Genomic DNA, 27,837 nt, shown 5'->3' on the forward strand with positions numbered 1-27,837 from the left:
GGGCGCCGTGACGAGGGGACACACTGGGGTGGGGGTGGGGGCAACAGGTAGATACAGACTTGGAAAAGGCTTTTTAATCCAGGCTTGGCCAGACACAGCACGGTTGGCCTCCTTGGCAGAAAGCTCACAATATCACAGGAGCTGAATTTGGTTGGAGAGGCAAGACATGGAAAATCATTGATTTCTTCAGTTTTCTTTAAAGCAAATTACAAGAAAATGTCTAAAAGAAATACACTTAAGAAAATGATGGCGCCGGGCGGTGGTGGCGCACGCCTTTAATCCCAGCACTCGGGAGGCAGAGCCAGGCGGATCTCTGTGAGTTCGAGGCCAGCCTGGTCTCCAAAGCGAGTTCCAGGAAAGGCACAAAGCTACACAGAGAAACCCTGTCTCGAAAAACCAAAAAAAAAAAAAAAAAAGAAAATGATGGACCTATAACCTCTTAAAGAGAGCCAGACGTGGCAGAAGGCAGGTCTGAAGACACCCAGAGTAAGCAGACCAGCAGGTCTCTGGGATCTTTGCCCCTTCCAGCTTGAGAAACCGGAAATGGGAAGGGGTAGTGGGACCATTAGGAATCAGTTTTGCCAACCAGCTGGCAGGCCTCAGTTGGGACCAAAGATAGGCCTGTCCCCAAACCCTGTCCTAGAACTTGGAGGCTGGGATACCACCCAGGCTCAAGATCTGTATAGTTAAAATGTGGCAGGGTCCATATCATCCATCCAGTCAGGCACCACAGCCCCCAGCTTCAGAAGGCAGCCGCTTCTCTCCATCCAGTTCTGAAGGCTCAGGATCTTGAGTAGGTACCACAGTGGCCTCCAGGCCCTGGCCACATCACCTGGCCGAAGCCTCCAAGGCCTGCACCCAGTGAATGGTGCGGGCCTTGCTCTCTTCCCATGAGAAGAGGGGCTTGTAGCCGAAATGGCGCTGTGCCTTGTTGGTGCTGACAGTGAAGGTGGTGTTGGCCATGGCCAGAGTATAGGGGTTCAGCAGGGGTGTGTACAGCACCAGTGGGCGGAGGAGCCACTGCAGGAGGGTGTTGAGGGTAGCCAGAAGCACCAGCAGCCAGTAGGGCAGAAGTGGGTGGGTGCCTATCAGCCGAAGTCCACAGGGACCCAGAAACTCCATGTTGAAGTCCTCGTAGCTCTTATACGGTGACTTATCGTAGCAGAAGTAGACCTGGCCACCCATGAGCGCCGCCCGCTGCTCCAGTTCCCGGGCCACCAGCACGTGCATCCAAGCCACGTTGCCTGCCAGTCGGGAGGGAGGGAGATGGGCCACCGACGGCCCTTGGTCCAGTCCCCTATTGGGCCCATTAGATGCCGTCCAGACCTCACTACTGGCTGGTCAAGGTTGCCTCTCCCCCAGCCCCTGAAGCCACCAGCCCTCCAGGCCGTCCTGCAGCCACTTGGCTCCTGTAGAGATGCTGCCCTTTTCTTTCTCTGGAGAACTGTCACTCACACTGCTTCAGGGCTCAGCAACACCCAGGACAGTTTTCCATCAGCCCTCCCAACTGGCATGGATCCTTTCTCTTTTGCAACCCATTTGGGAAGTGCCCACATGATCACAGAGCTGGGGATGGGGGGGCACGACACTCGTGGCTCTGAGACCTTCAAAGTCAGTCCTCTTACCCTGCCCTCGGCCTCCCTTTGCCTTGCCCTGTCCTTACCAACATAGACCCGACCGTGCTCCACAGAAGCCGGGATGGCCCGAAACAGCCGACCCCCAAAGCGCAGGCCCTGGTTGTAGAAGTCTCTCATGACCTGATGACCTTCACCATAGATGCCCGTGGGTCGAAGGGCACATGTCACCAGGGGTAGCCCTCCATTGACCTGGTGGCAAAGGGAGAATGTTGGGGCACAGCCCTCTACCCTGGCCACCATGGGGTGGCGATGAAGCCTAGGGTTCAGGCTCTGCCTCTGCCTTCACCCCAAGCCCTGTCCTGGCAGCGTACCTTCCTTCCATTGGCCTCCAGGACCAGTTGCTCAGCGAGGGCTTTGCTACAAGGGTAGGGGTGCCTGTGGACTGCCTCATACGGGGTGTCTTCATCGCCCCTAGAGGGAGAGAAGAAAGACTCAGTGCTGGAGGGAAATGGACTGTGAAGTAAAGTGGGGCTGAGCTTACCTGTAGAAGGGGTGGCCCTTGACATTAGGCCCCACAACTTCCATGCTGCTTGTGTAGACCAGGAACTGAGTTCCAGTCCGTATACAGGCCTCAATCACATTCTGTGTGCCTGTGAAGGAAGGGACAGATGCAAGCTGTGTCTTCCTGTCCCCATCTCTTTCTGCTCTACCCAGTGTCCAAGGAGAACCACCATAGGTCAGGAAAGGGTGGGGCAGCAGTGATGGGGCCAGTTATCAGCAGGACAGCCTCGACCGGATGCTAAGGTCAGGCCACACACTAAGGAAGGACAGGTGTCCCACAGAAGAACAGGTAGGTAGCACCTCACCCAGCACATTCACTTGGTGGATGGTCTTTGGACTGGCCTTCCCAAACACATCCACCAGCCCAGCTGTGTGGATGACCACATGAGATCCAGCCACGGCAGCTGCCACCTCGTGGGCCTGAGTCACATCCCCCTGGATGGCGGTCACCTGCACAGGCCCTGGTGAAGAGGCCCGAGGCGGTGTCAGAGCTGGGGCCTCAGCCAGCTGCTGAGTTCAGCCTGCATGCCCCCAGGGGCCCACGTGTTCCCAGTGACTCACCCATCCCATCTGTGTGAGCTGGGGAACAGACACAGGAATCATCTTTTCCACAAGTGGCGGTATCCCAGTTTGGGGCGGGATGGGGCACCACACCCTCCCATGCTACCACCCACTGCGGCAGTCACCTGTTTTCAGCTCCTCCAGCCAGGAACTCAGGTGCAGGTCAAAGACACGCAGCTCCCGGAGCCTGGGCTCGCGCTCCAGCAGCATCCGAACAATGTGCTCCCCCAGGAAGCCACAGCCACCTGTGACCAGGTACACCAGTGTGGGCACCTGTGCAGATCCTGCCATGCCCAGCTGTGGGAAGAGAATTTAGCTCACTAGAATTGCCTGATACACCTGCTCCAACTATGTGTTAGTCCTAGAAGGGATCCAGCAGGTGGGGCAGCGACAGGGTGGAGGAGACCGAGTAGTAGCTGTAGGTTGCTGTTGTGTGCTTTTAGCAATCAGGCTGCCTGCCCTCTTGACCCTAACTGCTGAGTCACTAGGATTGGAAGTAGAAAAGGGTTAGGGATGGAGATGGATGGAAAAACTGACTGGGGGATACTAAAGGAGGGGGAAAAGGCAGAGTTGGATAGAAAGGGTATAGGGAGGTGGTAAGGGTTGGGACTGTAAGAGAAGGGCCACCTGGGGCTCAGTATCATCTCTGCCTACCTGTAGCTAGTTCCAGGGAGTCCAAACTGGCCACTGGGAGAGCTTGTGTCCTGGGCTGATGGGCCAGCTAGCTGCACACAGGCTTCCTTCCTTCCGCTTGCTCCTCCCTCCTGGCCCATTCCAGGAAGGAGACCAGCCTAGCCTCCACCCCTAGGGGCGGGCAAGGGGGTTTGGAGGGAATTCTCTTGCCAGAGTGCCCCCTGGTGGCCAGTCCACTCTCCGTGGCTGGCGGAGGACAGAACCTGCCCACTTGGTGATGACGTGTTTGGGGATAATAGGGTCATCACTGCTACGTGACCTTGGCTCTTCCCTCCTGCTGGGCTTCCCAGTAGGCTGGAGGCCCAGCACCAGCTGTGGTTCTGGGGAGAGAGGAGGGAAGCCTGGTCTTGGTACAGCTCTGGCTAGCATCCGTGGGGAGATTGGCACGGCTGTTGCAGTCCGTTAGGTGGTTGGTCCACGGCAGTACTGCTGTGTCTGCAGGCCTATTCCCCCCCAAACTATAGGCCACCCATTTTCCCCCTCTTGCTTCAGCCACTGTGTCAACTCACATCCCAGCCTGCTCTTCCCAAAGATATTGACCAAGCATTTTTGTACAATAAAGTTTAATCACAATTATAAAAATGTGGCGTTGGGTTTTCACTATTAACATTATGTACAATCCAGCCCAACAAGAAGGGCCTGCCCCCCACCATCCTGGCCCACAAGCCAGAGCCCTGGGACACCAGGGTGGGAGGGTGACCCACAGGGTCTGGCAGGAACAGATGAGGCAGGGTTCCAGGCACAGAGTTCCCAGGACTAGGGGCCAAAGGCCCCCCCAGGGGGAGAACATGGCCACTGCCCCAGAGACCCCTAAACTGGGGAGGGGTGCACATAGGGCAGAAGGGGAAGTCCCCACTAACATGAAGCAGAGGGCTATTCAGCCCCCAAGAATAGCATCTATACAGGCTGGTACCCCAGGTTTCCACAGGAAACAGCTGCTGGCAGCTACAAAACATTTACAGCTTCTTCTCCGCAAAGAAAAAAAAAAATTAAGAGGGTGGTTGGGCATGGGGCACAGGGGAGTCAGAAGTTACCTCAAAGGACTGAGGCTCCCTTGCTGGGCTCAGGGCCCCTATCCCACATATGGAGATGGGGGCATGTGGGCCGTGCTGAGCCCACTAAGGCTGGGGGTGCTGGGAGCGTAGGGCACCAGAGGGGAATAAATAGGGGTGAGGGCACCAGTCCTGCCCCACCTCAGTTGAGGGAGCCGCGGCAGCTTTCAGTGCCGCACAGACACGGGATCTTGTTGTCCTCCAGTGGGAACTTGTAGTCGTAGGTGATCTCCTCATCCACGCCAATGGGCTGCTTGGAGTAGATCACAATCTTCTTCTGAGACTCGATGGTGATCACCTTAGCGTAGCAGTTGGGCTGCAGGAGGGGCAGTGTAAGCCGCAGCCCCACCTCACCCCTGCCCAGCCCAGCCCTGGCCCAGCCCTGAGCGCACCGTGCAGCAGTGGTTGATGAACCTGGCGAGGTTGCCACACTTGGTAGCATCAATGATGGTATCGTGGTCCACCCGGAAAAGGTAGCTGCTGCCAATGCCCTCCTGCACGTAGCGCTTCTCCCGCATGTCGGCTACCATCTGGGAAGATGAGATGCACACACACCATGGACATCAGCCACTGTATGGGCTAGACCTACTGCCAGCAGCCCCCTGGCCAAGCCAACAGCTCCTGGCGCCATGCTGATTGGATATGCATCTGGATCTACCTGCTCCTACCCATTCTGACCCAAAGTCAGCCACAGGCCTGGGGAAACTGGCACCGAAACTAGTTCTTCTGAGAACCCGTGTGACCACAGTGGAGCCCACAGTATGCTGTGGGCCTGGGGCGGCTTCTGAAATGGCAGTGGCCATGCCTCCAATTGAGTCCTTTCCTAGGACTACCCTTCCCAAACAGACACCTACTGCGCAGCTGGTGAGAGCAGATGGCAGATGGTCTGTGCGAGGACAAGGGCCTTTCAGCAAGGGGCAGCTATTCCCAGGAAACAGGCAATGTGTTTGCCACTCTCACTGGGGGACCTCACCCCTTTGCAGAGTTCTAACCACCAACTCTGTAGTGAGGACTCCTCCCAGGCTTCAATCTCCAGCCAAGTCCACCTCAGTAGGACTTGGGACTGTGGGATGTCATTCCTACAACCCTAGGACCCTGAGCCTCACATCTATCTGCACTGGGACAAATTCTGATCACATTTCTGTTCCTTCTGCTGCTCCCAACCACTTTCCTAGAAGCTAATGAAGATGCCTTGAGAAAGACCTCAACACTTTATTTTTACCTTCTACAGCCAACTACCTGGTTCTGTCAACCATTCTGGACCCACAGACTAGACTCCCGTCACCCTGTTGCCAGTATCTCATCCATACCTTGGCTTTGATCTCCATTAAGCCCCACTGAGGCCAGCCCACACAAGCTCTTTTCTACACAGCCAGAGGGCTCTTACTAGCTTCTCAAGTCCTTGCCTACACAGCTTCCAGGATATTCCCCATCCATAGGCCACACTTGACTGACAGGGTTCCAGCTCTGAGGAGTGGGCTCCACTTGCATTCCCAGACTCACATCCCCGTCACTGGCCCTGAACAGATGCAGCGGCCTCGTCCTCCTCAGAGGATCAGCTTCTGGCCTGTGCACACACTGTCCCCAGAACTGGGGCATATATATGCAGCTGCCCAGGAGTTCATTACCTTTAGCTTTCAGGTCTCTAGAAGGTTCTGGGTCCTCACAACACCTTCAACCAGGTGGACCACTAACGTCTAATTTACTGGGTAAGTCTCAAAGCTGGGCAGTGGCAGTAATGAGTGAGGCTTTGTACAAGAGATCAGACGGTGGCGTGAAATCCCATGCTGTAGTCCAGGCAGCAACGGGGCTGGTGCTGGAGTGGAACCTTACCTGGCGGATGTTCTGGCCAACATACTCTATCACCATCTCATCAGCTGCAATGGGTTCCATGGCAAACAGACCCCACTCATGGATTCGGCTCCGGCCAAATCGGAGTTTCTTCTTCCGGAACTAGGGGACAGAAGGTAGCTTTAACTGTTAGATGCTCCCACAAACTTGTCCCTTCCCTTCCCTTCCGCCTCCCCGACCACAGGACCCTGCTGGGGCAATCTCTTTGCTGTCGTTTGTTTCACTGGGTCCCCTCCCTCCTCCAGTTCCCCCTCCTGACCTTGAGCTGGTTTAGCTTTAGCAGATCACTATCCATGATGGCTGGGGTGCCAATGGCGCTCAGTAACCGCCGCTGCTCTGACCGTCGCTCAGAAAGCACCCGATTAGTCCCCTGTGAGCAAGACCAGGAGGTGGTGAGTACTTGAAGGACAGGAAGGAGGCAGCAAGCTAGGGCTGGGGTAGGGCTCTACCTGAGTGTCCACGCCTTCCAGCTGTCGGGCTGAGACAGGGCACACATCCAGGTACTTGTCCTTCTCTTTCTTGCTAATGGGGTAGTAACCTTCGCTGCGTGCAGAGCCTGTCTGGTGCTCCCGAGGCCCATCTTGGGGCCTTCGCTTGCGCTTTGGAGTGCTTAGGTTGGTGAGTGCAGGGTGTTAAGGAAGAGAACAGGTTCCCTACTGGCCAGTCCCTTGGGGCCCATACCTCCTGTCCACCCCAGACCCAGCCTACAGGGTAGCAGGTCCGATGGTGAGAATACTCAGGAGACAGACTGGAGAAGGCAAGTCTAGACCTTCCCTGTTCTGCCAGAAGAGACACAAGGCAAAGGGAAAAGACAGCTGGCAGCTAGAGGACAAAGCTAATCGAGGCAGTGAGTTAGACAGACAGGAGACCAGTGCAGTCCTGGGAGTGCCCTGAGGATGACATTTCTGCCCACATAGCCCCAGGGAAAACTCATCCCCGCCCTCTGTCCTGCTCGAGGGTGCAAGCAGGCTCTGTGGCTCAGGATATTTGTGTGATGGACCCAGTGGGTGTCATTAAGCCAGTCAGCCCCACTGGTCTGCTGCAGCAGTCGCTCATACGTCAGCCGCAAGTAGCTCATGTCTTCCAAGTCCAGGCCTGAGTTCCAGATGTCATACAGGATGGTCATCTGCTCAAATTCACTCCTTGGCTCAAAGGAAGGAGGCGGTGGGGGTGGGGGTGGGAGTGGTGGCCGTCTTCGTCGAGTGTGGGAGCGGAGGCTACGTCTCCTGATAGCCCCTTCCTCATCACTGCTGCTGCTGCTGCTGCTGCTTTCTGAAGACTCGGACTCCTCTTCCTCCTCCTCTTCCTCCTCCTCCCCTTCCTGCTCTGGACGCTGCTGCTGCTGCAGCTGTTGCTTTGGCTCTTCTGCCTCAGCCACCACCACCTCAGGGGCCTCCAAGACTTCATCAGCTGGGGAGCTGAAGAGTGCAGCAGGGGCAGGAGCTGGCTCTAGGGGCCGAGGTGCTGGTGTGGCAGGCGGGGGCTTGATGGCCAGGGCATAGTTGTGTTCCAAGAGGATGTGGCTGAGTAGAGGGCTTGGACGCTCAGCCTCGTCTGAGGTCTCTGTGGCCTCTGAGTCGTCACCAGTGGGGAGGGTAGCCAACCCACGCCGGGCTGGGGTCAGGGCTAGGTCAGCCAGCACTGCCAGATCCACTTCTGTCCCTGACTCAGTGGCCTCTTCTTCTTCAGTAGAGCGGACACGACCTCCAGACCGATTCCGACCTCCTCGGGCCACCTCCTCAGGCCAACTCTTAACCAGAGACGCATGGTCCAGGGGCAGGTTACGAATGGTCCGCTCCACAACCCGAGGGACTTTTCGAGAGACTGGGCCAGGAGACTTGGCCTGCAGTGGGGCAGCTGGGGGAGGCTCTGGGGCTGGTGCCTCCTCTGTGGCAGAGAAGGAGACAGTTTTCCGGCGTTTCTTGGGTGGGGGTAAGAGAGGGATAGGAGAAGAGGGGCGCTCATCCAGGCGGGGGGCAGGGTCTGGAGGTCCAGCTGGTGGCTCTGGAGGAGGCTGTGGTATATTAGGAGGTGGTTCCTCAGCAGTACCTGGGGATGGAAGCCCATGGGCAAAGGCCAACCTCATCAGACAAAACTGTCAGGGCTGTAGACCTGGGCTCAGCTATACTGGAATGAAGCAGCCTTATTTCATTTCTACCCCACTCTGCCTCAGCTTCCACCTAGTACACTCCTGCTGACCTATACACATACCTGCTTACACAGCGGACTCTGTCTTTCTCCTGCCCATATCATTCTCAGAACTGTGTGCTCCCTGAGCAGGATAGGGCTCTGTACCTGTCCATTATTCCAGCTGACAAGCATATACTGAGTCTGGTCATGTCAAGTATGGAGAAAACTCAGAGCAGACAGATAAGAGCAGGAAGCCTCCATTCAAATGGAATAACCAACCAAACCAAATGTCTAGCCAAACTAGGGAACTGGGGAGGGAAAGACTCCCACGAAATACTGGGCTTCTAGACTAGAAGAGAACACATTCCATGACTCGATAGTTGTGGGCTCAGAGCTTTTACATCTGGCTCTACCATTTTCAGAACTAAGTGGAAGCCAGTACCACGTCTGGCTGGGCAGGCAGTGATCAGCTGCACACACTGCCTTAAACTGAGTGTTCCTTACATGGGAGCACTGAGTAAGGTCCTAAATGTGTTGTGTCCTAAGGTGTGGATATCATGTAGGTCTCAGACACTGACAAAGTACACAACTTAAGCATCCAACTCAGCTTCTTCACACAGATCTGTGTGTGCTCCCTCACGTCCCCAGGCCTTCATTTAGGATACAATTTTTGGGTTACCTGCTCAGTCAGTACAACTACTTTTTTTCTGGGAATTGCTCTCCTATGTCCTCAAATTCTTAAAAACAAGGCCCTAGAAGTCAGTTCCCCAGCTTTCTCCCTCAGAGCCATCACTAACTGATACCACAAAGACTGTCACCTGATCCAAGCTGGCCCAATCAGAAACTTTCCTAAGAAGTTCTAAGATAGGTTGGTTGGCCTGTTGCTAGCCTGGTGGTTTGGTGGGTATTAACACTGCACTGGAATGAAGAAACAGAGGAAATCTATTTCCTGGGGAAAGCAAAAATAAACCAAACTAGACGAGAGAGGCAAGACCAAGGTTTGAACTCCCACCTTTCTAAAGCTCTGCTCTGCCTGATGAACACAATTTACCACTCTTTGGCTTTGACCTCTGTCCACGCTTTCTCATCCCATGTTTTCCAGGGTGGACAACTGAGTTCACATCAATGTTCTCATTGCTCTGGGGCAGACTGTTCTTCCCAAGCCTCAGCTCTATAATCCAATTGCCAATGTTTTTAACTCAAAGTACAGAGGTCATAACTCAAATTCAAGTCACCAGTGTCTGTAATCCTAGGTCACTTTATTGAACATCTTTTCGTGGCATGTAGTATCACCAAGTTATTTATCCTGTCTTCACCCCTATTTCTACTTATTGTCTCTTGTCTCTGAGCCTCAAGTGTAGTTCCTCAACTGCCCACCCTGTTTTTTGAGATATGGTCCTTCACTAGGACAGTCCCAGGGATCTGTCTCTGCTTCTCCAAACCTGGGGTCATAAGTGCAAGCCACCACACCTTTATGGTGCTCAGATCAAACCCAAAGGTTCTCAGGCTTATGTGACAAGCACTTTACCTACTGGGCTCTACCCCCAGTCCCTGATTGTATTTTTCCTGTATCCCCTCTAATGCTACCCTTCTATCTCCTTTCCCTTTTCCCAAATCTCTTTCCTGTCAGAACGGTCTTTTTGAAATGCAGATGAGGGGCCCAGAAAATGGAAGGAGAACAAAGCCCTCTAAGTGGCCTTTTGCTGCCAAGAGATTCAGAAGAGGCTGTGAGTGTATGAGGTGTCAGAAGAGGTCATCATCCTATGGATGCTGAAACCTTTTAAAATTTCATTTTAGAGGGACCTAAGTCCCAGTTTCCCACCCTCCATCCTTCGCTATCTTTCTAGCCTCTAACAGTCTCCCTGTGACACTCTGGTTCCTCTCCAACTCCTCTTTGCAACGCATCCTTTCAAATACTATTACCTAGTGACATGCTTCCTATGGCAAAGATAAACTTCTTTACATAGGCTCTGCATTTTGCATGGGCTGGTCCTCACCCACTTCTATAGTTCTAGCCACCCTCCACCCTAAATTTTCAACCTATCATAGGTGACCTTTCTTCCAGGTCTTCCAACTTGCATCCTGTGCCTTACGCAGAGCCTGTGTATCTGCTAAGTCCTCCTCACTGTCTGTTTTACCCAGACTTTAGCCCAACTGTGCTTCAGCAGGAGGATGTCTGTAGACCCATAGATGCCTTCAGGAGTCCGAAGTCCTTGCATTTTTCCTTCATAGTACTTATTGGTTTGAAATCATAGTTATTTTTATGCATTTACTGCTTAACTGGCCTGTATCTTCCTGTAGACTGAAAGCTTTAAGAGGAAGAGAACAGTTCCTGTGAGCAGACACCCCATCATAGCTTCAGCTACTGGTGGTAGTAGTGCTCAACAAACCTCTACTGTTACGAAGGAACAGTCCCTACAGTAGGGCCATCATATGCACGTGCTATAGACTAACAAGGACCGTACACATACAAAGGAAGGCCAAGGCAGTTTGAACTCAGTTATGAGTTAATGTTGCTAGGTTCCCATTTACCTGTCTCCACACATACATAACACTTCACGTACCGGGTGTGGGTAGACACCATCCTCTAAGACACTGACAACCATACATCTTAGTCATGGCACCTACCTGGAGGCCGTGTGGGAGACATCTCCTTTTCAGGGAGAGGCATGGCAGGGGAGTCTACACCTCTGTCCGTCTCAGGTTTCTCATCAGGTGCTGGAAGGGGTTCTGGGACTTCTCTGGAGGCTGGTGACACTGGGGGAATGACTGCTGACTGCTCCTCTTCTTCAGAGGAGGACTCTGATGAGGAAGATGAAGAGGAGGAGGAGGAGGAAGAGGAAGAGGAGGAAGAAGAGGAGGAGGAGGAAGAGGAGCTGCTACTCTCAGAGTCCGACGTGCTCCCATTCTCTCCATCTGAGTCAGCATACAGAGAGCACTGGGAGGATGAGTCGCTGTCCTCCTCCTCACCTGGAAATCCAGAGAAGACAATCAGTGGTCAAGCTGAGGGATCATTCCCTGAGTACTCTGGATGTGAGGCTCTAGGCCAGGTACTACGCGTCCAAGAAGTCAAGAGGTTAAATAAGCAAATGCCTGCTCACAGTGACAGCCGTTAGCATACGGGACTGAAGAACACAGGAAAAAAAGCCCTGGGTTCTGCTTAAAAGAACACGTCTGGGAAGGCCTCCCTAAGGAGACGTTAAAATCAAGGAGGAGGAGGAGATATCCCACCACAATGAAATGGAGAGAGAGCAACAAAACAGAGAGAGACCTGGAGACTGGCAAGCAGTCAGCTTGGACCACCAAAGTGAGTTCGGACAAAAAGAATTCTGGAATAAACAGTACATGCTTTGAAAATAGAAAGAACACTGAGTGTGGTGAGAGGTCTGAAAGAAGGGGGGGCCACAAACATATGTGGCATAAAAGCCAAAGGAGGGACAATTCAGGGGAGAGGGTATCAGCAAGGAGTGGGGAAGGAATGACTAGTGTATAGTCATAGAAATGTCGAGAGCCACAATGAAAATCCTACACTGTATACTAAAGAAATTCATTAAAATAAAAAGCTAGTCAGCGGGGCAGTGGTGGTACATGTCTTTAATCCTAGCACTTGGGAGGCAGAGGCAGGTGGATCTCTGGGAGATTGAGGCCAACTGGTCTACAGAATGAGTTCCAGGACAGCCAGGGCTACACAGAGAAACTCTGTCTTGAAATTAAAAATTAAAAAGTAAATCAAGGCCGGGCGGTGGTGGCGCACGCCTTTAATCCCAGCACTCGGGAGGCAGAGCCAGGCGGATCTCTGTGAGTTCGAGGCCAGCCTGGGCTACCAAGTGAGTCCCAGGAAAGGCGCAAAGCTGCACAGAGAAACCCTGTCTCGAAAAACCAAAAAAAAAAAAGTAAATCAAAAGCCAAATAAGCAGGGCGGTGGTGGCGCACGCCTTTAGTCCCAGCACTCGGGAGGCAGAGCCAGGTGGATCTCTGTGAGTTCAAGGCCAGCCTGGTCTCCAAAGTGAGTTCCAGGAAAGGCGCAAAACTACCCAGAGAAACCCTGTCTCGGAAAACCAAAAAAAAAAAAAAAAAAAAAAAAAAAAAAAAAGCCAAATAAATTAATGGGGGGTGAGTTGGGGGGAGGGCTGGGGGTGGGAAGAGGGAGGACAGGGGAATCTGTGGTTGATTATGTAAAATGAACAGAAAATCTCTCAATTAAAAAAAAAAATGGGGCTGGAGAGATGGCTCAGGGGTTAGGAGCACTGGCTATTCTTCCAGAGGACCTAGGTTCAATTCCCAGCATCCACATGGTGACTCACAACTGTCTGTTACTCCAGTTCCAGGAGATCTGACACATTCACACCAACACACATAAAATAAAGTTAAGCCGGATGGTGGTGCACACCTTTAATCCCAGCACTTGGGAGGCAGAGGCAGGTGGATCTCTGAGCTTGAGGCCAGCCTGGTCTACAGAGTTCCAGGAAAGGCACCAAAACTACATGGAGAAACCCTGTCTCAAAACAAAGTAAAAACAAAAACAAAAAAGCAAAATAAAGTTAAATAAACCTAAAAAGTAAGTAAATAAACAAATACATAAATGAACCCGTCATTGGCAGTCGGTACATTAATCTAGAGGTAGAGGCAGGATGATCAAAGTTTAAGGTCATGTTCATCTACAGAGCAAATTAGAGGCCTGCCTGGGCTATGTGAACTCTTCCTCAACAAAACAAAGGGCAGCAAAATGGCTTCAGCAGGCACCTGTTGCCAAACTGATGACCTGAGTCTGAACACTGAGAGTGACATGATGGAAGGAGAGAGCTGATGCACATACACATGCATATCATGGCACAGCTCTTACATATACCACACTTATGGAAGATCAGTACTGGATGAGAGGGCACTAAAATCCTGAAGGGGTATGGTGGAAAATGCCTGTAATCCCAGCACTTGAAAGACTAAGTAAGGCAGTGAGGCCAGGAGAGAGGGAGAGAGAAAGAGGGAGCGAGAGAACAGAAGCACCTATGAATTCCACAATGGAGTCAATTAGAAGGTGGTAGTGGTAGTGGTGGTGGGGACCTGGAACATGAAGAGACAAAGCGGAGACGAGCACATGAGCAGGGGCTGGACTGACTATACAAATGGCCTATAGTGCCACTCTGGCCGAAAATAGGGAGCTAGGCAAAGACCGTGTAGAGAAGAGAGTACATTTCCTAAAACGATGGCATGTTTGTAATTCTAGCACTCCCCTTAGGTAGAGGCAGAACTAGAAAAGGATTACAAAAGAAGGCCAGCCTGGGCTAAAGACCCTGTCCCTAAGAACTTAAAGGAGAAAAGCAGAGAAGACAATTCAAGATGCAAGTTAGAGGGACAGCTGCCGGGAAGGCGCCGAAGGACCGACAGGAGGGAGCTGTCTTCCTCTCAGCAGGGAGCCCAGCCCTCTGCGGCTTTTCTCCAGTGAGACCTCAGATCACCATTGCTACCAACCCTGGACGCTGCTGACACAGGATTTCAGAGAATTCCTGATCGCCATGCAGACAACAGGCCTAGCACATTATCAGACATAATTACCCTATTTCATCATCCTTAAAAAGTGACCTGTCTGCAGTAACTGGACCTGTCACCTGTCAAGTCTGTTCCCCTCCAACAAGCTCTTTTTTTCCCCCTTTGGTTTTCAAGACAGGGTTTCTTTGTGTACTGCTCTGGCTGTCCTGAACTCACTCTGTAGACCAAGCTGGCCTCAAAGGTCCTCCTGCCTCTGTCTCCTGAGTGCTGAGACCAACAAGTTCTTAAAAGCAGGAACCACATCTGTCTGAAGTTTGTAAAACAATAAGTGCACACAGGAGGGTTTTTTTTTGTTTTTTCAAGACAGGGTTTCTCTGTGTAGCTTTGGAGCCTGTCCTGGAACTCACTCTGTAGCTCAGGCTGGCCTCGAACTCACAGAGATCCACCTGCCTCTGCCTCCCAAGTGCTGGGATCAAAGGTGTGCGCCATCACTGCCGGGCGGGGTTTTTTTTTTTTTTTTTAAATGCATGTTTCTTAAAAAACCAAAAAAAAAAGTCTGTGAAGTTGAGGAGACGAATGCATTGGATCTCCTGGAACTAATGTTACATAGGTGCTGAGAACCAAACCTGGGACCTCTGTAAGAGCACTAAGTGCTACCTTTGTAGTTAGTCCCTCAACACACTTCTAAGGAATGGAGATCACTAAACCATGTACAAGCCACGGAAGGTGTGCGGGTGGGTGGAAGAGTGTCTGGTAACGGCAGAGGCAGGAACAGAAAGGAAGCCTGATGGCTAGGCTTCACAGGAAGAGCAGTGCTCTAAGATAAGAAGGTCTAGATTGGTAACATCAAGGTGTAAGAGGATAATGCATACCCTTCACCTCTAGGACCTGAGAAAAGAAACAGACTTTGCTGGACTGTCCACATGGAACGTATTTCAGAAGAGGGAGTACTCTGAATTAATGGGGTTAATGTTCCAAAGGGTCCCAGGATTCCAAAAATTGTCGTTAAAACAACTGTCTTTGCAAAGGGCAAGACTGACCAGAAGTCCAGCAGGAAAGATCTATGAATTCAGGAAAAGACAAACCAGATAGTATAATCCCTTCTTCCTCAGACCTGAACTCTATTCAACTGTCTAAACTTACCATCTGATGCCTCTGTCTCCTTCTTGGTGGCATCCACAGCTTCCTCCCGCTCTTCATCTTCCTCATCTTCCTCATCATCATCCTCATCCTTAAAGAAAAGGACAAACTGAGACTAACAGGAAAAAGACAAGTTTTCACCCACGAAGCCCTGCTGGCTGGCTGGATTCCAGCTCAGTGAGAAGCTGGCTGTGCAAACCAGTGTTCAGGAAAGGCTTCTGGCAGACACTGGGTGCTAGTATCTTACCTTCTCTGAGGAAGACTCCTGGGATGCCTCTTCCCCTTCACTGTCCAGAGCAAAGGATTTCCGGTGCTTGCCTTGGGTCTTCCCTCGTTCTTCATCTCGCTTCGGAGGCTTGGTCCCTGGACGTCCTGGCTCCCCGGCTTCCTTCTCTCGCTCAGGATCTGCAAGAGGAGGTCAGAGCAGTTGTGACTGATCAGTAATTACTGTTCTCCTATCCCAGATGCAAGGAACTTGACACAGACTATTGCCCACTTTACTGACAGGCTGAACTTACAGACAGGAAAAGTTGAAACTCAGCACAGAGACCAACATCCTAACATGTTATACAACTTAAACTACATCCGCACGTTTTCTTTCATCATTTTGTAAGCTGGTTGAAAGAGGATGCCAACTTGTTTTATCAGGCCCAAGAAAATACTACAAGGCAGAGTTCTCCAGGGAAGCAAATCAGACTCAATAAGAAGCCTCCAGTCACACAGCTACCAACCAACAGCCCAAACTTCAAGAGACTAGGACGGCTCGACCACAAAAGCATTAGATGGTGAACTCCAGATGTGAAATTTCTTCTTTGTAAGTGGAAAAACCAAAACACAGAACCGTTTAAACCAGCACAGAAGAGATAAGAACCATAACTAAAACCATAACTCAGGGAGAAGCCTATCTGATGCCTTCTGGAATTCCTTTCATTCACCAAGGTCTCCATTTGGTGCCTCCCCCTCAGAGATACCCTGACCCCTTCGTCTCTCCTCTTGCTTGCTATCATACTCTTAAGTAGACCACCCCTCCTCCTCTGCCCGATCTCTTACTTACCATCTTCATCTTCCTCGGCTGGAGTAGAAGGCCTGGGTCTCTTTTCCTCACTGGCCTCTGAAATTTCTGATGGCTCTTTCCTCTTTACCTGGCAGATGCAGAAAAACAGGGCCCACTTAGAATTCCATCAGGGAGGAGAATGAGGAGGGAGGGAAAATTAAAAACAACCCCTCAACTGCCATCACCCACAGCCTCACCCAACTCCCAACCACCATGTCCCCAAGGAAGGGAAGCCCACCAGCTTTCCCCACCACCACAATCCTGGATACCTTAAATGAAGGCAACCGCAGGGCCCCTCGTAGCCCTGACCCAAAGGCAAAGGCCTCAATGCCTGTGATACCGCCACTCTTGGCCCAGTCTACGAGGGACAGCATGCCTGGCTCTTTGAGCTTCATCTTTTCTTTATCCTCCTCCTTGGCTTGCTGCTTGGCTGCATTCTGGAATGGCTGCAGATAGTAGGGAGACTGAGCTGCAGAACCCAGAGCACAGGTATTCCCTCCTGCCCAAGAACCAACAATGCGCCTCAGGAACACAGACATCCATCAACTGACACTATTTGTGGTCAATTAAAGCAGATTCTCAAGTCTGATAATTTATGGCATCCACCCTTAGGAAACAGTTACTAATTTTTACCATGTGACAAATGGTAGAACTGAAGACAAGCACAGAAACACTTAAGAGTTCTGTCCACTGCAGGCAGCAAAGGAGCCAGGACAAAGCTCTTCTGACCCAGCCTGTGCTTACCTTTTGCTGGGTCTGACCCCCTGCCCATAATGCCCACATCCACTTCATTTTCTCCTACCCCTACTCTGAACTGGGCAGGTGACCTGGGACACTTCAAGGTCTATCTCCTTCAGCAAACACCCCAGTGTCCACTGTCCCCAGACCTCCTCACCTTGGCCTTTTCTTCCTTGCTCTCCCACCACTGGTCAAAGGCTCCAAAGGCCACATTCTCCACCATCTTGCGGTTGAGGTCTCGCTGCATAATGCTCTTCATCTCTTGGACAAGGGTGGCCAGCACACGACCCACAGTGCCTGCTGACGGTAGGGCCTTGCTTTCTGCCATCTCTGCTTCTTCCCTGTGAGGGAGCCGGGCCTCTTCTCCCGAGACTGAAGAAGAAAGCAGGGGCTCGGCTGCCATGGGCAAGGGCAGATGGTAGGCTTCCCGGGAGTATGCCCCACGACCTTCTTGCCCTTGTGTGTACAGAGCATAGGGCAAGCCATAGGCCGCCTCTTGTGGGGGTGGAAAAGGGAGGAAGGCCTCGCCAAAGGCCCCACCAGGAGGACCAGCTGAGGCAGCAGTCAATCCCTTGCCCTGCCGCAGCTGGTGGAGCCGAGTTAACATCTGGGTCTGCATCTGGAAGGACATGGGCATCCCTCCCCACTGTGCCCCAAGTCGATCCATAAGTTCCAGGGAGTTCACAAAGTCATAGATGTGGGGTGGTGGTGGTGGAGGCGGCGGCGGAGGGTACTCAGGGGGGGGTGGTCCATCTGGGTGGGGTGGGAGGAGGTAGGCAGGTTGATGGGGAGGATAACCCAAGGGAAGGGAAGAAAGGTAGGGAGGGGGAGGGGGAGGTGGTGGCGGTGGTGGCGGCGGCGGCGGCTGCTGGGGGGGCGTTGGGGCTGGAGGAGGTGAACCACCCCTGTCATCATCAGAGATCTCCATATCTTCTCCGGAAGAACATGGAGAAGCCTGTAGGGCACGGAGGAGAGTCACAGACAGCTCCTGTTAGAGCTCCCTGCGCTTACCCTCAAATTTGTTTTCTCATGTGAGCACCTTCCCTCTCCCCTAAGACATACACTTCCTTCCCAGATGCTATGGCTGGCTCCAGGCTCACCTGACTCTGTCCATTGGCCTTTGGTGACTCCCGGGCAGCCCCTGGCTCTCCACTCCCTGTAGGTGCTACATCTTCAAAATTAGCTGGGGCAGGAGGGGGTGTGCAGGGTCCGTGACCTGCCCCAGACGGCACCTCACCCCCTGCATCTCTAGCCCCAGGGCCTGCACTGCTGTTCTCTTCTTCTTCCTCTGTATCAGAGGCCAGGAAAGAAAATTTGGAGCGCTGTTCCTTCAGCAGCATTTCAATGCGGGAATCCAAGCTGCTGTGCTGGGCAAAGGGGACACTCTCATTGGTGGTCTCTGGGGCTGGGGAGCCAGAACGGGCAGGTGAAGGTGGGCGTGGGGAAGTCCGGGCTTCTTCTCTCTCAGGGCTGGGCGCCCCACCACCACCACTACCACCACTACCACCACCACTACCACCACCTCCACCACCAGGTTCTGGAGGCTCTGGAGGTGGGGCCTCTGAGGCAGGGGGCCGGTAGTCTTGGTCAGTGGATCGGTTGGGTTCAGGGGCCAAATAGGAGGTATAGGAAGGTGGGAAGCGCTCAGCCGTATTTTCAGCAAATGGGGCCCCAGGAGGGTCCTCTCTAGTTGCCCGGCGAGGTGGGTAGGAACTGTGACGCTGGTAGCGATTCCAGCTTTCATAATATGCTGGGTAGCTAGAGTCAGAACCACGAAACTGAGAAGCTGAGGAAGAAGATGAGGAGGAGGAGGAGGATGACGACGAAGAGGATGAAGATGTGGAAGAGGCGGCTGCAGTGGCTGCAGCAGTTGCTGAGGTGGCAGCAGAAGTGGTTGCAGGGGCTGAAGATGCAGAGAAGTGGCGGCGAGAAAACGCATCTTGATAGCTGTTCTCTGACCGCCGGGGTTTGAAGGAGGTGGAAGTGCTGCTGAGGAAGAAGTCGGGAGTTAGCTAGGCTCCTCCCTCCATGACCAAACCTGACAGTTTCCAGTGTCATGTCAAAGCCCCTCCTGGATGCAGATTTGATCCCATCATCCACACGGTGGCTCAACCTGTTCCAGGTGATCCACTGCACGGGCACCAAGAACACTGTGTGCACAGACATACATACAGGCAAAACACTCAGACACACGAAAATCTTTAAAAATCTAAAGATGAGCTGGAGGGGTGCTCACAGGTTAAGAGCACAGACTGCTCTTGCAGAAGATCCAGGTTCAATTCTCAACACCCCCATGATGGTGGATAACCATCTATAACTTCAGTTCCAATATACCTGTCCCCTCTAGCCTGCTTGGGTATTATGTGCATGTGATAAACATACGTACATGCAGTCACTCTCACACACACACACACACACACACACACACACACACACACACACACACACATCTAAATATACACAAATCAAAATTCTTCAACATCTGCTTCTATGTTGCTGATCAGGGCCCACCTTAGTATCCCCGAACAGCAACTTGTCAGTTGAAATTAGAGAGTAAAACAAAGTTTCCAACTCCTTCTCACAGAGACTTGGGGCTCGCTCTTCACAGCTGCAGCCCCCAGAGTCAAATGGCTCAGGCCAAGACGGATGTTTCCCATACCTGCTGGAGTAGGCAGAGTCCTGAGAGTAGGGGGTGCTACCCCGAGGTGTGTAGGGGGTTCCTTGGGAGGACTGAGGGGTGAACTGGCCAAAAGAAGACGGGGTATCTTGGGAGCAGGGAGTGCCATTGCCAGGGGTGCCCCCCACAGCAGTGCCTGCTGGGTAGGCAGCTGTGTCAGAGGAAGATCGACGGCGGGCTTCAGTCTGGAGAAAAAGTGAGGCAAGGAGAAAGGAAAAAAAGATCAGGAATAATTTAAAACTGTGTCCTACCCCAATCCAAGAGCCCCTGTGTTCTTTTGTTTCTGAGAGCACCTAGGCATCATTCCTTAGCTCTTCCTATACTTAACAGTAAAGTTTAGGACCTTCCCAGATGGCTCCTGCTCCTGGTGACCAAGTAATGAGTCCATGTGCCTAACGCCACGGCAGCCACAAGCTTCTCACCGTCTCAGTGGCTGCTCCAGAGCTCTGGAACTTCTCACTCAGGGCCTTGCCTCCAGTGGGCACAGTCTGAGGTGTGTAGGAGCCATTGACAATCAATTCATAGTACTTCATTCGTTGTTGTCCTAGATGGAGAGAAATGGAAATTAATGGTCAGAAGGAAAAACAACCTCCCTAATCTGGTAGTCTTGTTTCTTCCTCAGGCTCAAGTTTCCTACAGTTCCTTGAGTTGTATGTTTTAGAACATCAGTCTCATACTTAACTCAATCCTTGGAAACATCAACCTCATTTCTACCCCCTTGTTGTTTTGACTAGATCTAGCCTTTCTTTTTATTTTTTATTTATTTATTTTTTGGTTTTTCGAGACAGGGTCTTTTTATTTTTTTGAGACAAGGTCTCATATAGCCAAGCTGGTCAAACTTGCTATATAGAAAACTATGACCTTCAATTCTTGACACTATTGTCTCTACTTTTCAGGTTCAGGGATTACTAGGTATGTAGCACCATGTACTGCTCTTTTGCAGATTTATAAAACAAAGGGTGGCTCATCTCCACCTCTTAACTACAAAAGAAACAAACAAACAAACAAAACCATTAATATGGGTAGGCAACAGTGCTTGGCTTTTCATGAGAGAGGCCCTGGGTTCAATCCAACCACCCTATATTGTATACTCAGTTTACACACATACCTCAACTAGAGTATTTTGTAAACTTTAAGTGCTCTGCACAAAATGGAGAATGTCTATCTGCTGCTAAGCCCCTCATCCTTATGTTATAAAATAAGATTGCAAAACTGCAGTTGCAAGAGTCAATCTAACCCACAGGGGCATTTTATTTGCCTTGCACAATGACGTCAAAGCTCTTAGAAGGGGTGAGGTGGAGAGAGGGTTTGGTGGGTAAAGTGCCTGCCACCCAGCGTGACAAACTAATTTGGATCCCTGGGACCCACATGGTGGAAGGAGAAAATAAATTCCCACTTGTTGCCCTCTGACCCCCACGAGGCCATACATGCACAATGGACATGTGAACACACAACTACTAAATATAAGGAAATTTCAGAAGGATCCTGGGTAGTGGTGCACACCTTTAATCCCAGCACTGGAAAGGCAGAGGCAGGTGGATCTCTGTGAGTTCGAGGCCAGCCTGGACTACACAAAGAAATCCTAAACCCTGTCTTGAAAACGGAAAAAAAAATTTTTTTCAGAAGGATGTAATCCTTAAAAACAAAGAGGTGCCAGTATAGTGGTACACACCTATAGTCTTCATACTTGGGAGACTTGAGGCAAGGCCAAGGATCCCTCCAGCTGAATATGAACTAGCTACACAGTGAATACAAGTTAACCAGAGACAGACAGCAAGACTGACTCAAAAACATTAAACAGGGAATTGGAGTGTAGCTAAGTTGAAAGGGTATCTTCCTAGTATGCACAAAACTCTGGATTTCATCCCCAGCACCACATAAACAAAGCATGGTGGCACAAGTCTATGATCCAAGATGAAGGAGGATTGGAAGCCAAAGTCATCCTGGGCTACAAATGAAGTTCAAATCCAGGCTTGGCAACATGAGACCTTGTCTCAAAACAGAAAAACAGGGGTCAGGAGAGGCTCAGTGGTTAAGAGCACTGCGTACTCTTGTAAAGGACCTGGGTTTGGTTCCTACTACCCACATGATGGCTCATAACTATCCTTGACTCCAATTCCAGAGGATCCAACATCCTCTTCTGGCATCTGTGGGTGAGCACACTCTCTCGAGCACACATCACACACACACACACACACACACACACACACACACACACACACACACACAAATAAATCTTTAGAAACAAAACAAAAAGCACACCAAAAATAAACCCATGAGGTAAAGTGTAGGATCCAAGGGCAGCTATAGAGTGAGACCTATAAAACCAACAAAAAAGTCAATTAAACTACTAAAGGCTCTTTAATCCCAGCACTCAGCCCCAGCAGAGGCAGGCAGATCTCTGTGAGTCTCAGGCCAGCCAAAGCTATACAATGAGAGTCTATTTCAAAAACAAAACGAAAAAACCAAACATCAAAACCCTGAGATCACATATAAAAGTGTACAGTCAAGTTTGAGAACGTGAGTCTTTACTCCCACTTGCAAACACCAATTGGCAGCTGCTTCCCTTAGATGGCACTGTAACCTAGTTTGCCAGGAGTCTCATTTCTCCCCTGTAATTCCTTGAAAGCAGTTGAAACCAGCTCCATCTTTATTTTTGTTTACCTGTGTGTGTGATGAACTTGTAGCTATCCAAGTGCATATACATGGAGGCCACAGAGGACACTGGATATCTCCCATTATTGCATTCTATCTCACTCCTTCAAAACAGGGTCTCACTAAAACTGAAGCTTGCCATTTCTTAGGCTGGCTGATCAGGGAGTTTCTGGGATCTGCTTGTCTCTACACACCAACACTGAAGTTACAGGCACACATAACTATACCAGGAATTTTATGAGTGATGGAGATTCAAATTCAAGTCTTTATACATACATAGTAAGTATTCTTACCCGCTGAGTTATCTCCTGGTTCTTTTGGTTTTTTGAGACAGGATCTCATTACGTAGCCCCAGTTGGCCTGGAATCATCTCTGTAGACAGGCTAGCCTCAAACAGTCCTCCCATCTCTGTCTCCCAAAACTAGGGTTATAGGCACATGCTACCATGAAGCTCTGCTTTATTTATCTTTATCCTCATAGATTTGGTTTTTTGGGAGGCCAGGAGCATGCTAGGCATGTTCTCTACTACTGACCTAAAACTCCAGTTCCTCAATTACCTAAAATTTCAATCTTAGTGTATGTGCTACTGAAGCGAGCATAAAACATCTATAATTTCACAACAAACCAAAAAAGAAAAACCCTCACTGAGCCAAAGAGATGACTCAGCAGTTAAGTGCACTCGCTGTTCTTCCAGGGGACTGGAGTTCAGTTCTCAGCACCCATGTGGTGGCTCACAACCATAAAACTCCAGTTCCAGGGGAATCTGATGCCTTCTTCTGACTTCCATGGGCAGCAGGCATACATACTGTACACAGATATACATGCAGGCAAAAAAGTCATATACATAAAAATAAATTAGGGCTGGAGAGATGGCTCAGAGGTTAAGAGCACCGACTGCTCTTCCAGAGGTCCTGAGTTCAATTCCCAGCACCCACATGGTGGCTCACAACCATCTGTAATGAGATCTGGCACCCTCTTCTGTATACATAATAAATAAATAAATCTTTAAAAAAAATAAATAAATTAAAATCTCAGTACTTTGGAGAACCCAGTATTAGATTTACTACAGTTCAAATCTTACCCTAAGTACAATTTCTTATAAGCAGAAAAATGTGATTGACAATGGGTACTCTCATTATCATGTAATCAATAACGTTTAAAACAAAACAAAACAAAACCTAGCATGTACCTTAATTTTTCTCTAAAACTTGAAAAATATTAAGTTGAGAAACACACCTGGCCTCAAGAATTTGGGTAAAGAATCATGACCCCAATTACTTGGCTGAGCCCGATAGGTATTTGCCGATTATTTGCAGGTATTATCCCTGCTACAGACCAACCCTAAGCAACAGGCAGGGGAACCCTCACCTTTGATATCAAGCTGAGCATGGATGATATTGCCCATGACAGAGGTAAGGTGAAGGTTTTTGACCGTTTCCTTGGCACCCCGAGTGCTGGTGAAGAGCACACGGGCCAGGCCCAGGTGCTTGCGAGTGCGTGGATGAAGAAGGATCTCCACTTCTTCCACCTCACCATATTTCCGGCACATATCCTTCAGGAAGGTTTCCCGCACATTGTCATTGAGCCTTGCAAAAGTTACTTCCTTTAGTGGGATCTGTCCAATATAGAATTCATCCAGCTGTGGAAAGACAAGAGTTAGTCTGGGGTTTCCATAATGAGCATAGTTCCCTCACCATCTGGGAAACTTCAGAGATCATGACATCAAGACAGGTCTGGAAGACTGATGTGATAGGCAAGTGAAGCGGGGATCACAAGCCCTACATTAGAACTGACCTCTCTCTCTTTGAATTCCTCTTACCTCAAAACAAAAAATTGGGGGGAAAAATACACAAAAATGTAAGAATCAACACATACAAGAGAAAGTAGAAGAAGGAAATAATCTATTAGTTCAAGTCTACTGACTACCGTAGATTAGACACTAGAAACACAAAGGTAGGAAAAAAATTCCCCATTCAGAAAAGAAACAAGACAGTGCTGAGTGTAGTGTGCACTCCTATAACACTAGCACTTGGGAGGCTGATGCACAAGAATCCTCCACTCTGTCAGTTCAAGGCCACCCTAGGTTACTTAGGAAGACAATGCCTCAAAAAGAAAAAAAAAAAGATGAGACATACATATAATCTAAACATGACACAGTGGTAGCAGAGGTGTAGACAAGGTGTCTGGGAGCCAAGAAAAGGATCCTTCATACAGAGAAAAACCGGGAAAAGAGTCACAAAGATGCTACCGTTCTTATTGGGCTTTGTATATAACTCAAAGTTTACCAAAACAACAGATTTCCAAGACATGGAATTCTCCATCTTGATGATAGCCACTGAAGAGGGCCTGGTCTAGATATAACAGGGATGTGGTGTCAAGGAGGTGGTAAGGCCTCAGGACAGACAGCACACCAGCGAGACGGCTCAATAGATACAAGCACTTGACACCAAGCCTGGCAACCTTGAATTTGATCCCTGGATCCCACGGCGAAAACCAATTCCCACAAACTGTGCTCTGATTTCTACATGTGCACAATGGCATGAAAGCTTGTGTGTGAACACACACATGAAAAACAAACAAACAGACTTGTCCTGCAGTGGTGGCGCACGCCTTTGACCCCAGCACTCAGGAGGCAGAGGCAGGCGGATCTCTTGAGTTGTAGGCCAGCCTGGTCTACAGTGGGAGTTCCAGGATAGCCAAAGCTACACAGAGAAACCTTGTCTTGAAAAACCAAAGAGCAAAAAAAATAGAAAAGAAAAAGAAAAAAAAAACACACTTGGAAAATAAAAGCAAAATAACAACAGAAGCAGAGACAAATGATAGCAAGACAGAGTCTAAACTTGAGGAGGGAGGGAGCCACAGAAACCAAGTGAAATGAACGTGAGCCTCTGCACGAAGAAAACGGCGATAGAAAGAGAAAGATTGGATGGAAAGAAAGAACTACCAGGAGACTGCTAGGTTTCTAGCCTGCGCACCTGAGTATCTGCTGTTGCTATTTAGCAGTAGAGAGAAAATGAAAAGGACTGTGAGAATAAAGACAGTGTGTTTAAGTCTCTAGTTCTGGGTAGATGCTAGCTAGCTGGAAATAGGTGAAGTAAACATTCAGGCAATAGAGCTTAAGTGAGACTGCTCAGGGAAAGGGAAAGAGGGGTGAAGGCACCCCATAGATTAAGAATCAGTGAAAACAAACAAACAAAAAAATTGGAAGGAAATGAAGAATCACCAATTTTGTAAGCTCAGTCCGAAGCCTGAATATCCCACTGAAGTGGGACGTGGAGGCACTCTTACAAACCAGTTGGAGGAGCACAGACCCAATGACAGTGGGGACCAGAGGACTCCAAGTGGGCCGTGGCCTCAGTACCCTTCACTGCTGAGTAACTAGGCCGGCCCACCACCATGCTGTTTCCCACACCACCCATACTCACCCCTCAGACCCCTACACCCTTGTCACCAGCGATACACTAGACACCTCAGCTCTACAAATACACCTCCTGTCCCAAGCACCTCAGCCTCACAGGTCAACAGCAATGAGATCTGGTTGTCAGTGTTCCACTGAACAGCCACTTTGGTGTGCTATGTAAAGACCAGGGTGCTAGGATCCTTGACACTCTCCAAGAACCCACATGCTGGGTGATCAGCGACACTTACTTTAAACTTAGGAACTGGGAGGGAAAAGTCTCTGTTTTTGGACCTGACGTGGCAGCGGGGGTCTTGGAGGTCTTCCACTGGGGTATACTTTGAGTCCTAGTAAAGACAACAGAAGGAGATGAAACCAGGATGAAAACCGACCAGGCTATTGGCTCCACGAAGCCAATGTAGACACACACACACACACACACACACACACACACACAGAAGAGACGGCATAACTTGCTTGTTCTCAAAAAAACCAAGCTACAAGTACAGGAGGTCTAGGTGTTGACTCCCGAACAGGGGGGCGGGGGGCAGAGAGACTGGAGGTCCAAGAAGTCAAGAAGAGACGTAGGGCACTCACGCTGACACTGAAGTGGACTCCATCATAGCGGTACACCTTTTGAGAAGGCCTGCGCAAGGCAGGGTCCAGAGCAGGATCCACTATGAGCTTGTAGTTGCGCCACTGGAAGCTTGGGGCTTTCTGCCCGTCTCCCCCACCTTCCTGGTCCATCCTTGCTCATTTACACTGTCAGGAACAGAGGGGTACGCCACGGGGGTCCAAGACTTAGGCCTGACTCCCCTGCTGTCCCCTCCCCGGCTAGCCCGGCTTCCAGGCTCCCCCACCAGCCCCGTCTCCGCACCTCGGCGTGGCCCGGGGCTCCCCGTACCACTCCATTCCTCTCCACCCCCCAAGGCCACCCTCAGGGCCCAGGCCCGCCTCGCGCCCCCTTACCTTCCCGCTCTCCCCAGCGCGCCCCGCTCGGCCTCCACGCCAGACCCCTCCCCCGTCCCCTGGCAGGCCCCGCCCCCTCCCGCCCCCTCACCGGCCAGCGGCCCGGGCCGAGCCCCGCTCCCGCTCCCGCTCCGCCGCTCGCGTCCCCGCGCCCCGGTCCCCTGGACCAGAGGTGGCACCTCTTCGGGGCGTTGGAAACACCGCGAGACCAAGCCTGAGACCCAGCTTCGGTCCCTGGATCCGGGCGGGCGGGCGGGCGGGGGGGGGGGGTCGGGTAACGCGCGCCCGCTGCCCTCTCCTCCCGCCCGGGCGCGTTCGGTGCCCCCCCCCCCCCGCCCGCCCCCGGCCCCGTCTCCGCGCACGCGCGCCAAGGCCCTACTCACCCGCTCGTGGCGGGCGGCGCACCCTCCCCCCCACCGCGCGCAGCACCTCAGCGGCGTGAGGCGGCGGCGGCGGCGGCGGCAGCGCGAGACCCGGCCCCGCAGCGGTGGCGGCGGCGGCGCCCCCCCACCACCACCTCCCCGGCGCGCGCACCAAACACCACCGCCACCTGCACGAGGCCCAGCGGGCGCAGCGTCTGCATTCGCACTTTCGCCACAAGCGCGGCGGCGAGGTCCTCGGGGCCGAGCGTAGCGGCTTGGCCTCGGCCGGCGCCCAGTCAGGCTCGGGAGTTGCAGCCCAGGGAGCCTGAAGATGGGCCGCATCCCCCGGAGAGTGGACTGCACCACCCTGGTCCAGCGGCCCCGGCTTTGGGGTTCGTGACGAATCGGCGGCGACGAAAGCTGCGACAAGCCCCTGAGGGAAGGGGGGCGGAGCGAGGGGGAGGAGGCCAGCCGGAGCTCGGGAGATTTGAGTGGTGCGTCGAACGACGCAGATTCGCGAGGCGGGCGGGGCAAATGAGTGGACAGGATGCGCGCTCCTTTGCTCCTCTTCCCTGCCCCTTCCTTGCGCAGCTCAAATGCCTACGAGGCTGCAGTGCAGATTCGCCACCGTTCTGGGCTTTGGCCGTCACCTCCTCTCACCTGCGGTGGAGTCGAGAAAATGACGCCCGGTTAGCCCAGCCCTGTTGGCAGTGTCGACCGCTATTCCTGGGTCTCTCCTTCTAGCACAACTCAAGTAGCAGCGCGCTCCCGACTTAGGGCGAAATGGTTACAGGGCAAAAGTCTTCTCAGAGTTTCCTGAGACATTTCAGGCAAGGGACGGTGCCCAAGTAATCTTTTAAGGAGTCTGGTAGCGAATCTGCGGATCCTTGTGGGCGGGGCTAACGCGCCGCGCAGAGAGGCGTGGCCAGGCGT

At 51.5% G+C, this 27,837-nt stretch overlaps 2 protein-coding genes across 5 annotated transcripts; both read right to left on the reverse strand.

The window, feature by feature from the left end:
• Positions 1-59: 59 nt before the first annotated feature.
• Hsd3b7 (hydroxy-delta-5-steroid dehydrogenase, 3 beta- and steroid delta-isomerase 7) lies at positions 60-3,920 on the reverse strand. Its single transcript, XM_052760979.1, has 7 exons — positions 3,354-3,920; positions 2,825-2,996; positions 2,444-2,599; positions 2,119-2,227; positions 1,949-2,048; positions 1,664-1,826; positions 60-1,244 (listed from the first exon to the last, which is right to left on the reverse strand). The coding sequence occupies exons 2-7, from the start codon at positions 2,988-2,990 to the stop codon at positions 829-831; spliced, it is 1,110 nt and encodes a 369-aa protein (XP_052616939.1). The 5' UTR covers positions 2,991-2,996; positions 3,354-3,920; the 3' UTR covers positions 60-828.
• A 411-nt stretch (positions 3,921-4,331) lies between these two features.
• Setd1a (SET domain containing 1A, histone lysine methyltransferase) lies at positions 4,332-27,782 on the reverse strand. 4 transcript variants are annotated; one of them, XM_052760952.1, is made up of 19 exons: positions 27,093-27,782; positions 26,171-26,335; positions 25,825-25,920; positions 23,545-23,815; positions 19,944-20,065; positions 19,504-19,706; positions 17,945-18,833; positions 17,002-17,799; positions 16,376-16,552; positions 16,107-16,194; positions 15,300-15,457; positions 15,056-15,143; positions 11,054-11,395; positions 7,283-8,344; positions 6,745-6,917; positions 6,555-6,665; positions 6,278-6,397; positions 4,837-4,974; positions 4,332-4,760 (listed from the first exon to the last, which is right to left on the reverse strand). In XM_052760952.1, the coding sequence occupies exons 2-19, from the start codon at positions 26,318-26,320 to the stop codon at positions 4,587-4,589; spliced, it is 5,160 nt and encodes a 1,719-aa protein (XP_052616912.1). In that variant the 5' UTR covers positions 26,321-26,335; positions 27,093-27,782; the 3' UTR covers positions 4,332-4,586. The 4 variants fall into 4 exon arrangements, with proteins under 4 accessions (XP_052616912.1, XP_052616914.1, XP_052616911.1 ...); XM_052760954.1 differs by lacking the exon at positions 27,093-27,782 and adding an exon at positions 26,926-27,034 and having other exon boundaries at positions 17,945-18,830; XM_052760951.1 differs by lacking the exon at positions 27,093-27,782 and adding an exon at positions 26,926-27,034.
• Positions 27,783-27,837: the final 55 nt, after the last annotated feature.

This window comes from Peromyscus californicus, unplaced genomic scaffold, assembly GCF_007827085.1.
Source record: "Peromyscus californicus insignis strain IS unplaced genomic scaffold, ASM782708v3 Scaffold_4__1_contigs__length_199733344, whole genome shotgun sequence".
Taxonomy (NCBI): domain Eukaryota; kingdom Metazoa; phylum Chordata; class Mammalia; order Rodentia; family Cricetidae; genus Peromyscus; species Peromyscus californicus.

What these genes read in the sequence shown, in the direction of transcription:
- Hsd3b7 (XM_052760979.1), bottom strand. Translation starts at nt 2,990, where the DNA reads ATGGCAGGATCTGCACAGGTGCCCACACTGGTGTACCTGGTCACAGGT. An exon ending in GCTGGAGGAGCTGAAAACAG is followed by an intron (nt 2,600 to 2,824) that starts GTGACTGCCGCA and finishes CCTCTTCACCAG; the next exon opens with GGCCTGTGCAGGTGACCGCC. An exon ending in CCACCAAGTGAATGTGCTGG is followed by an intron (nt 2,228 to 2,443) that starts GTGAGGTGCTAC and finishes CTTCCTTCACAG; the next exon opens with GCACACAGAATGTGATTGAG.
- Setd1a (XM_052760952.1), bottom strand. Translation starts at nt 26,320, where the DNA reads ATGGACCAGGAAGGTGGGGGAGACGGGCAGAAAGCCCCAAGCTTCCAG. An exon ending in GACTCTGCCTACTCCAGCAG is followed by an intron (nt 18,834 to 19,503) that starts GTATGGGAAACA and finishes CTTCTTCCTCAG; the next exon opens with CAGCACTTCCACCTCCTTCA. An exon ending in TGCGGTTGCCTTCATTTAAG is followed by an intron (nt 16,195 to 16,375) that starts GTATCCAGGATT and finishes TGCATCTGCCAG; the next exon opens with GTAAAGAGGAAAGAGCCATC.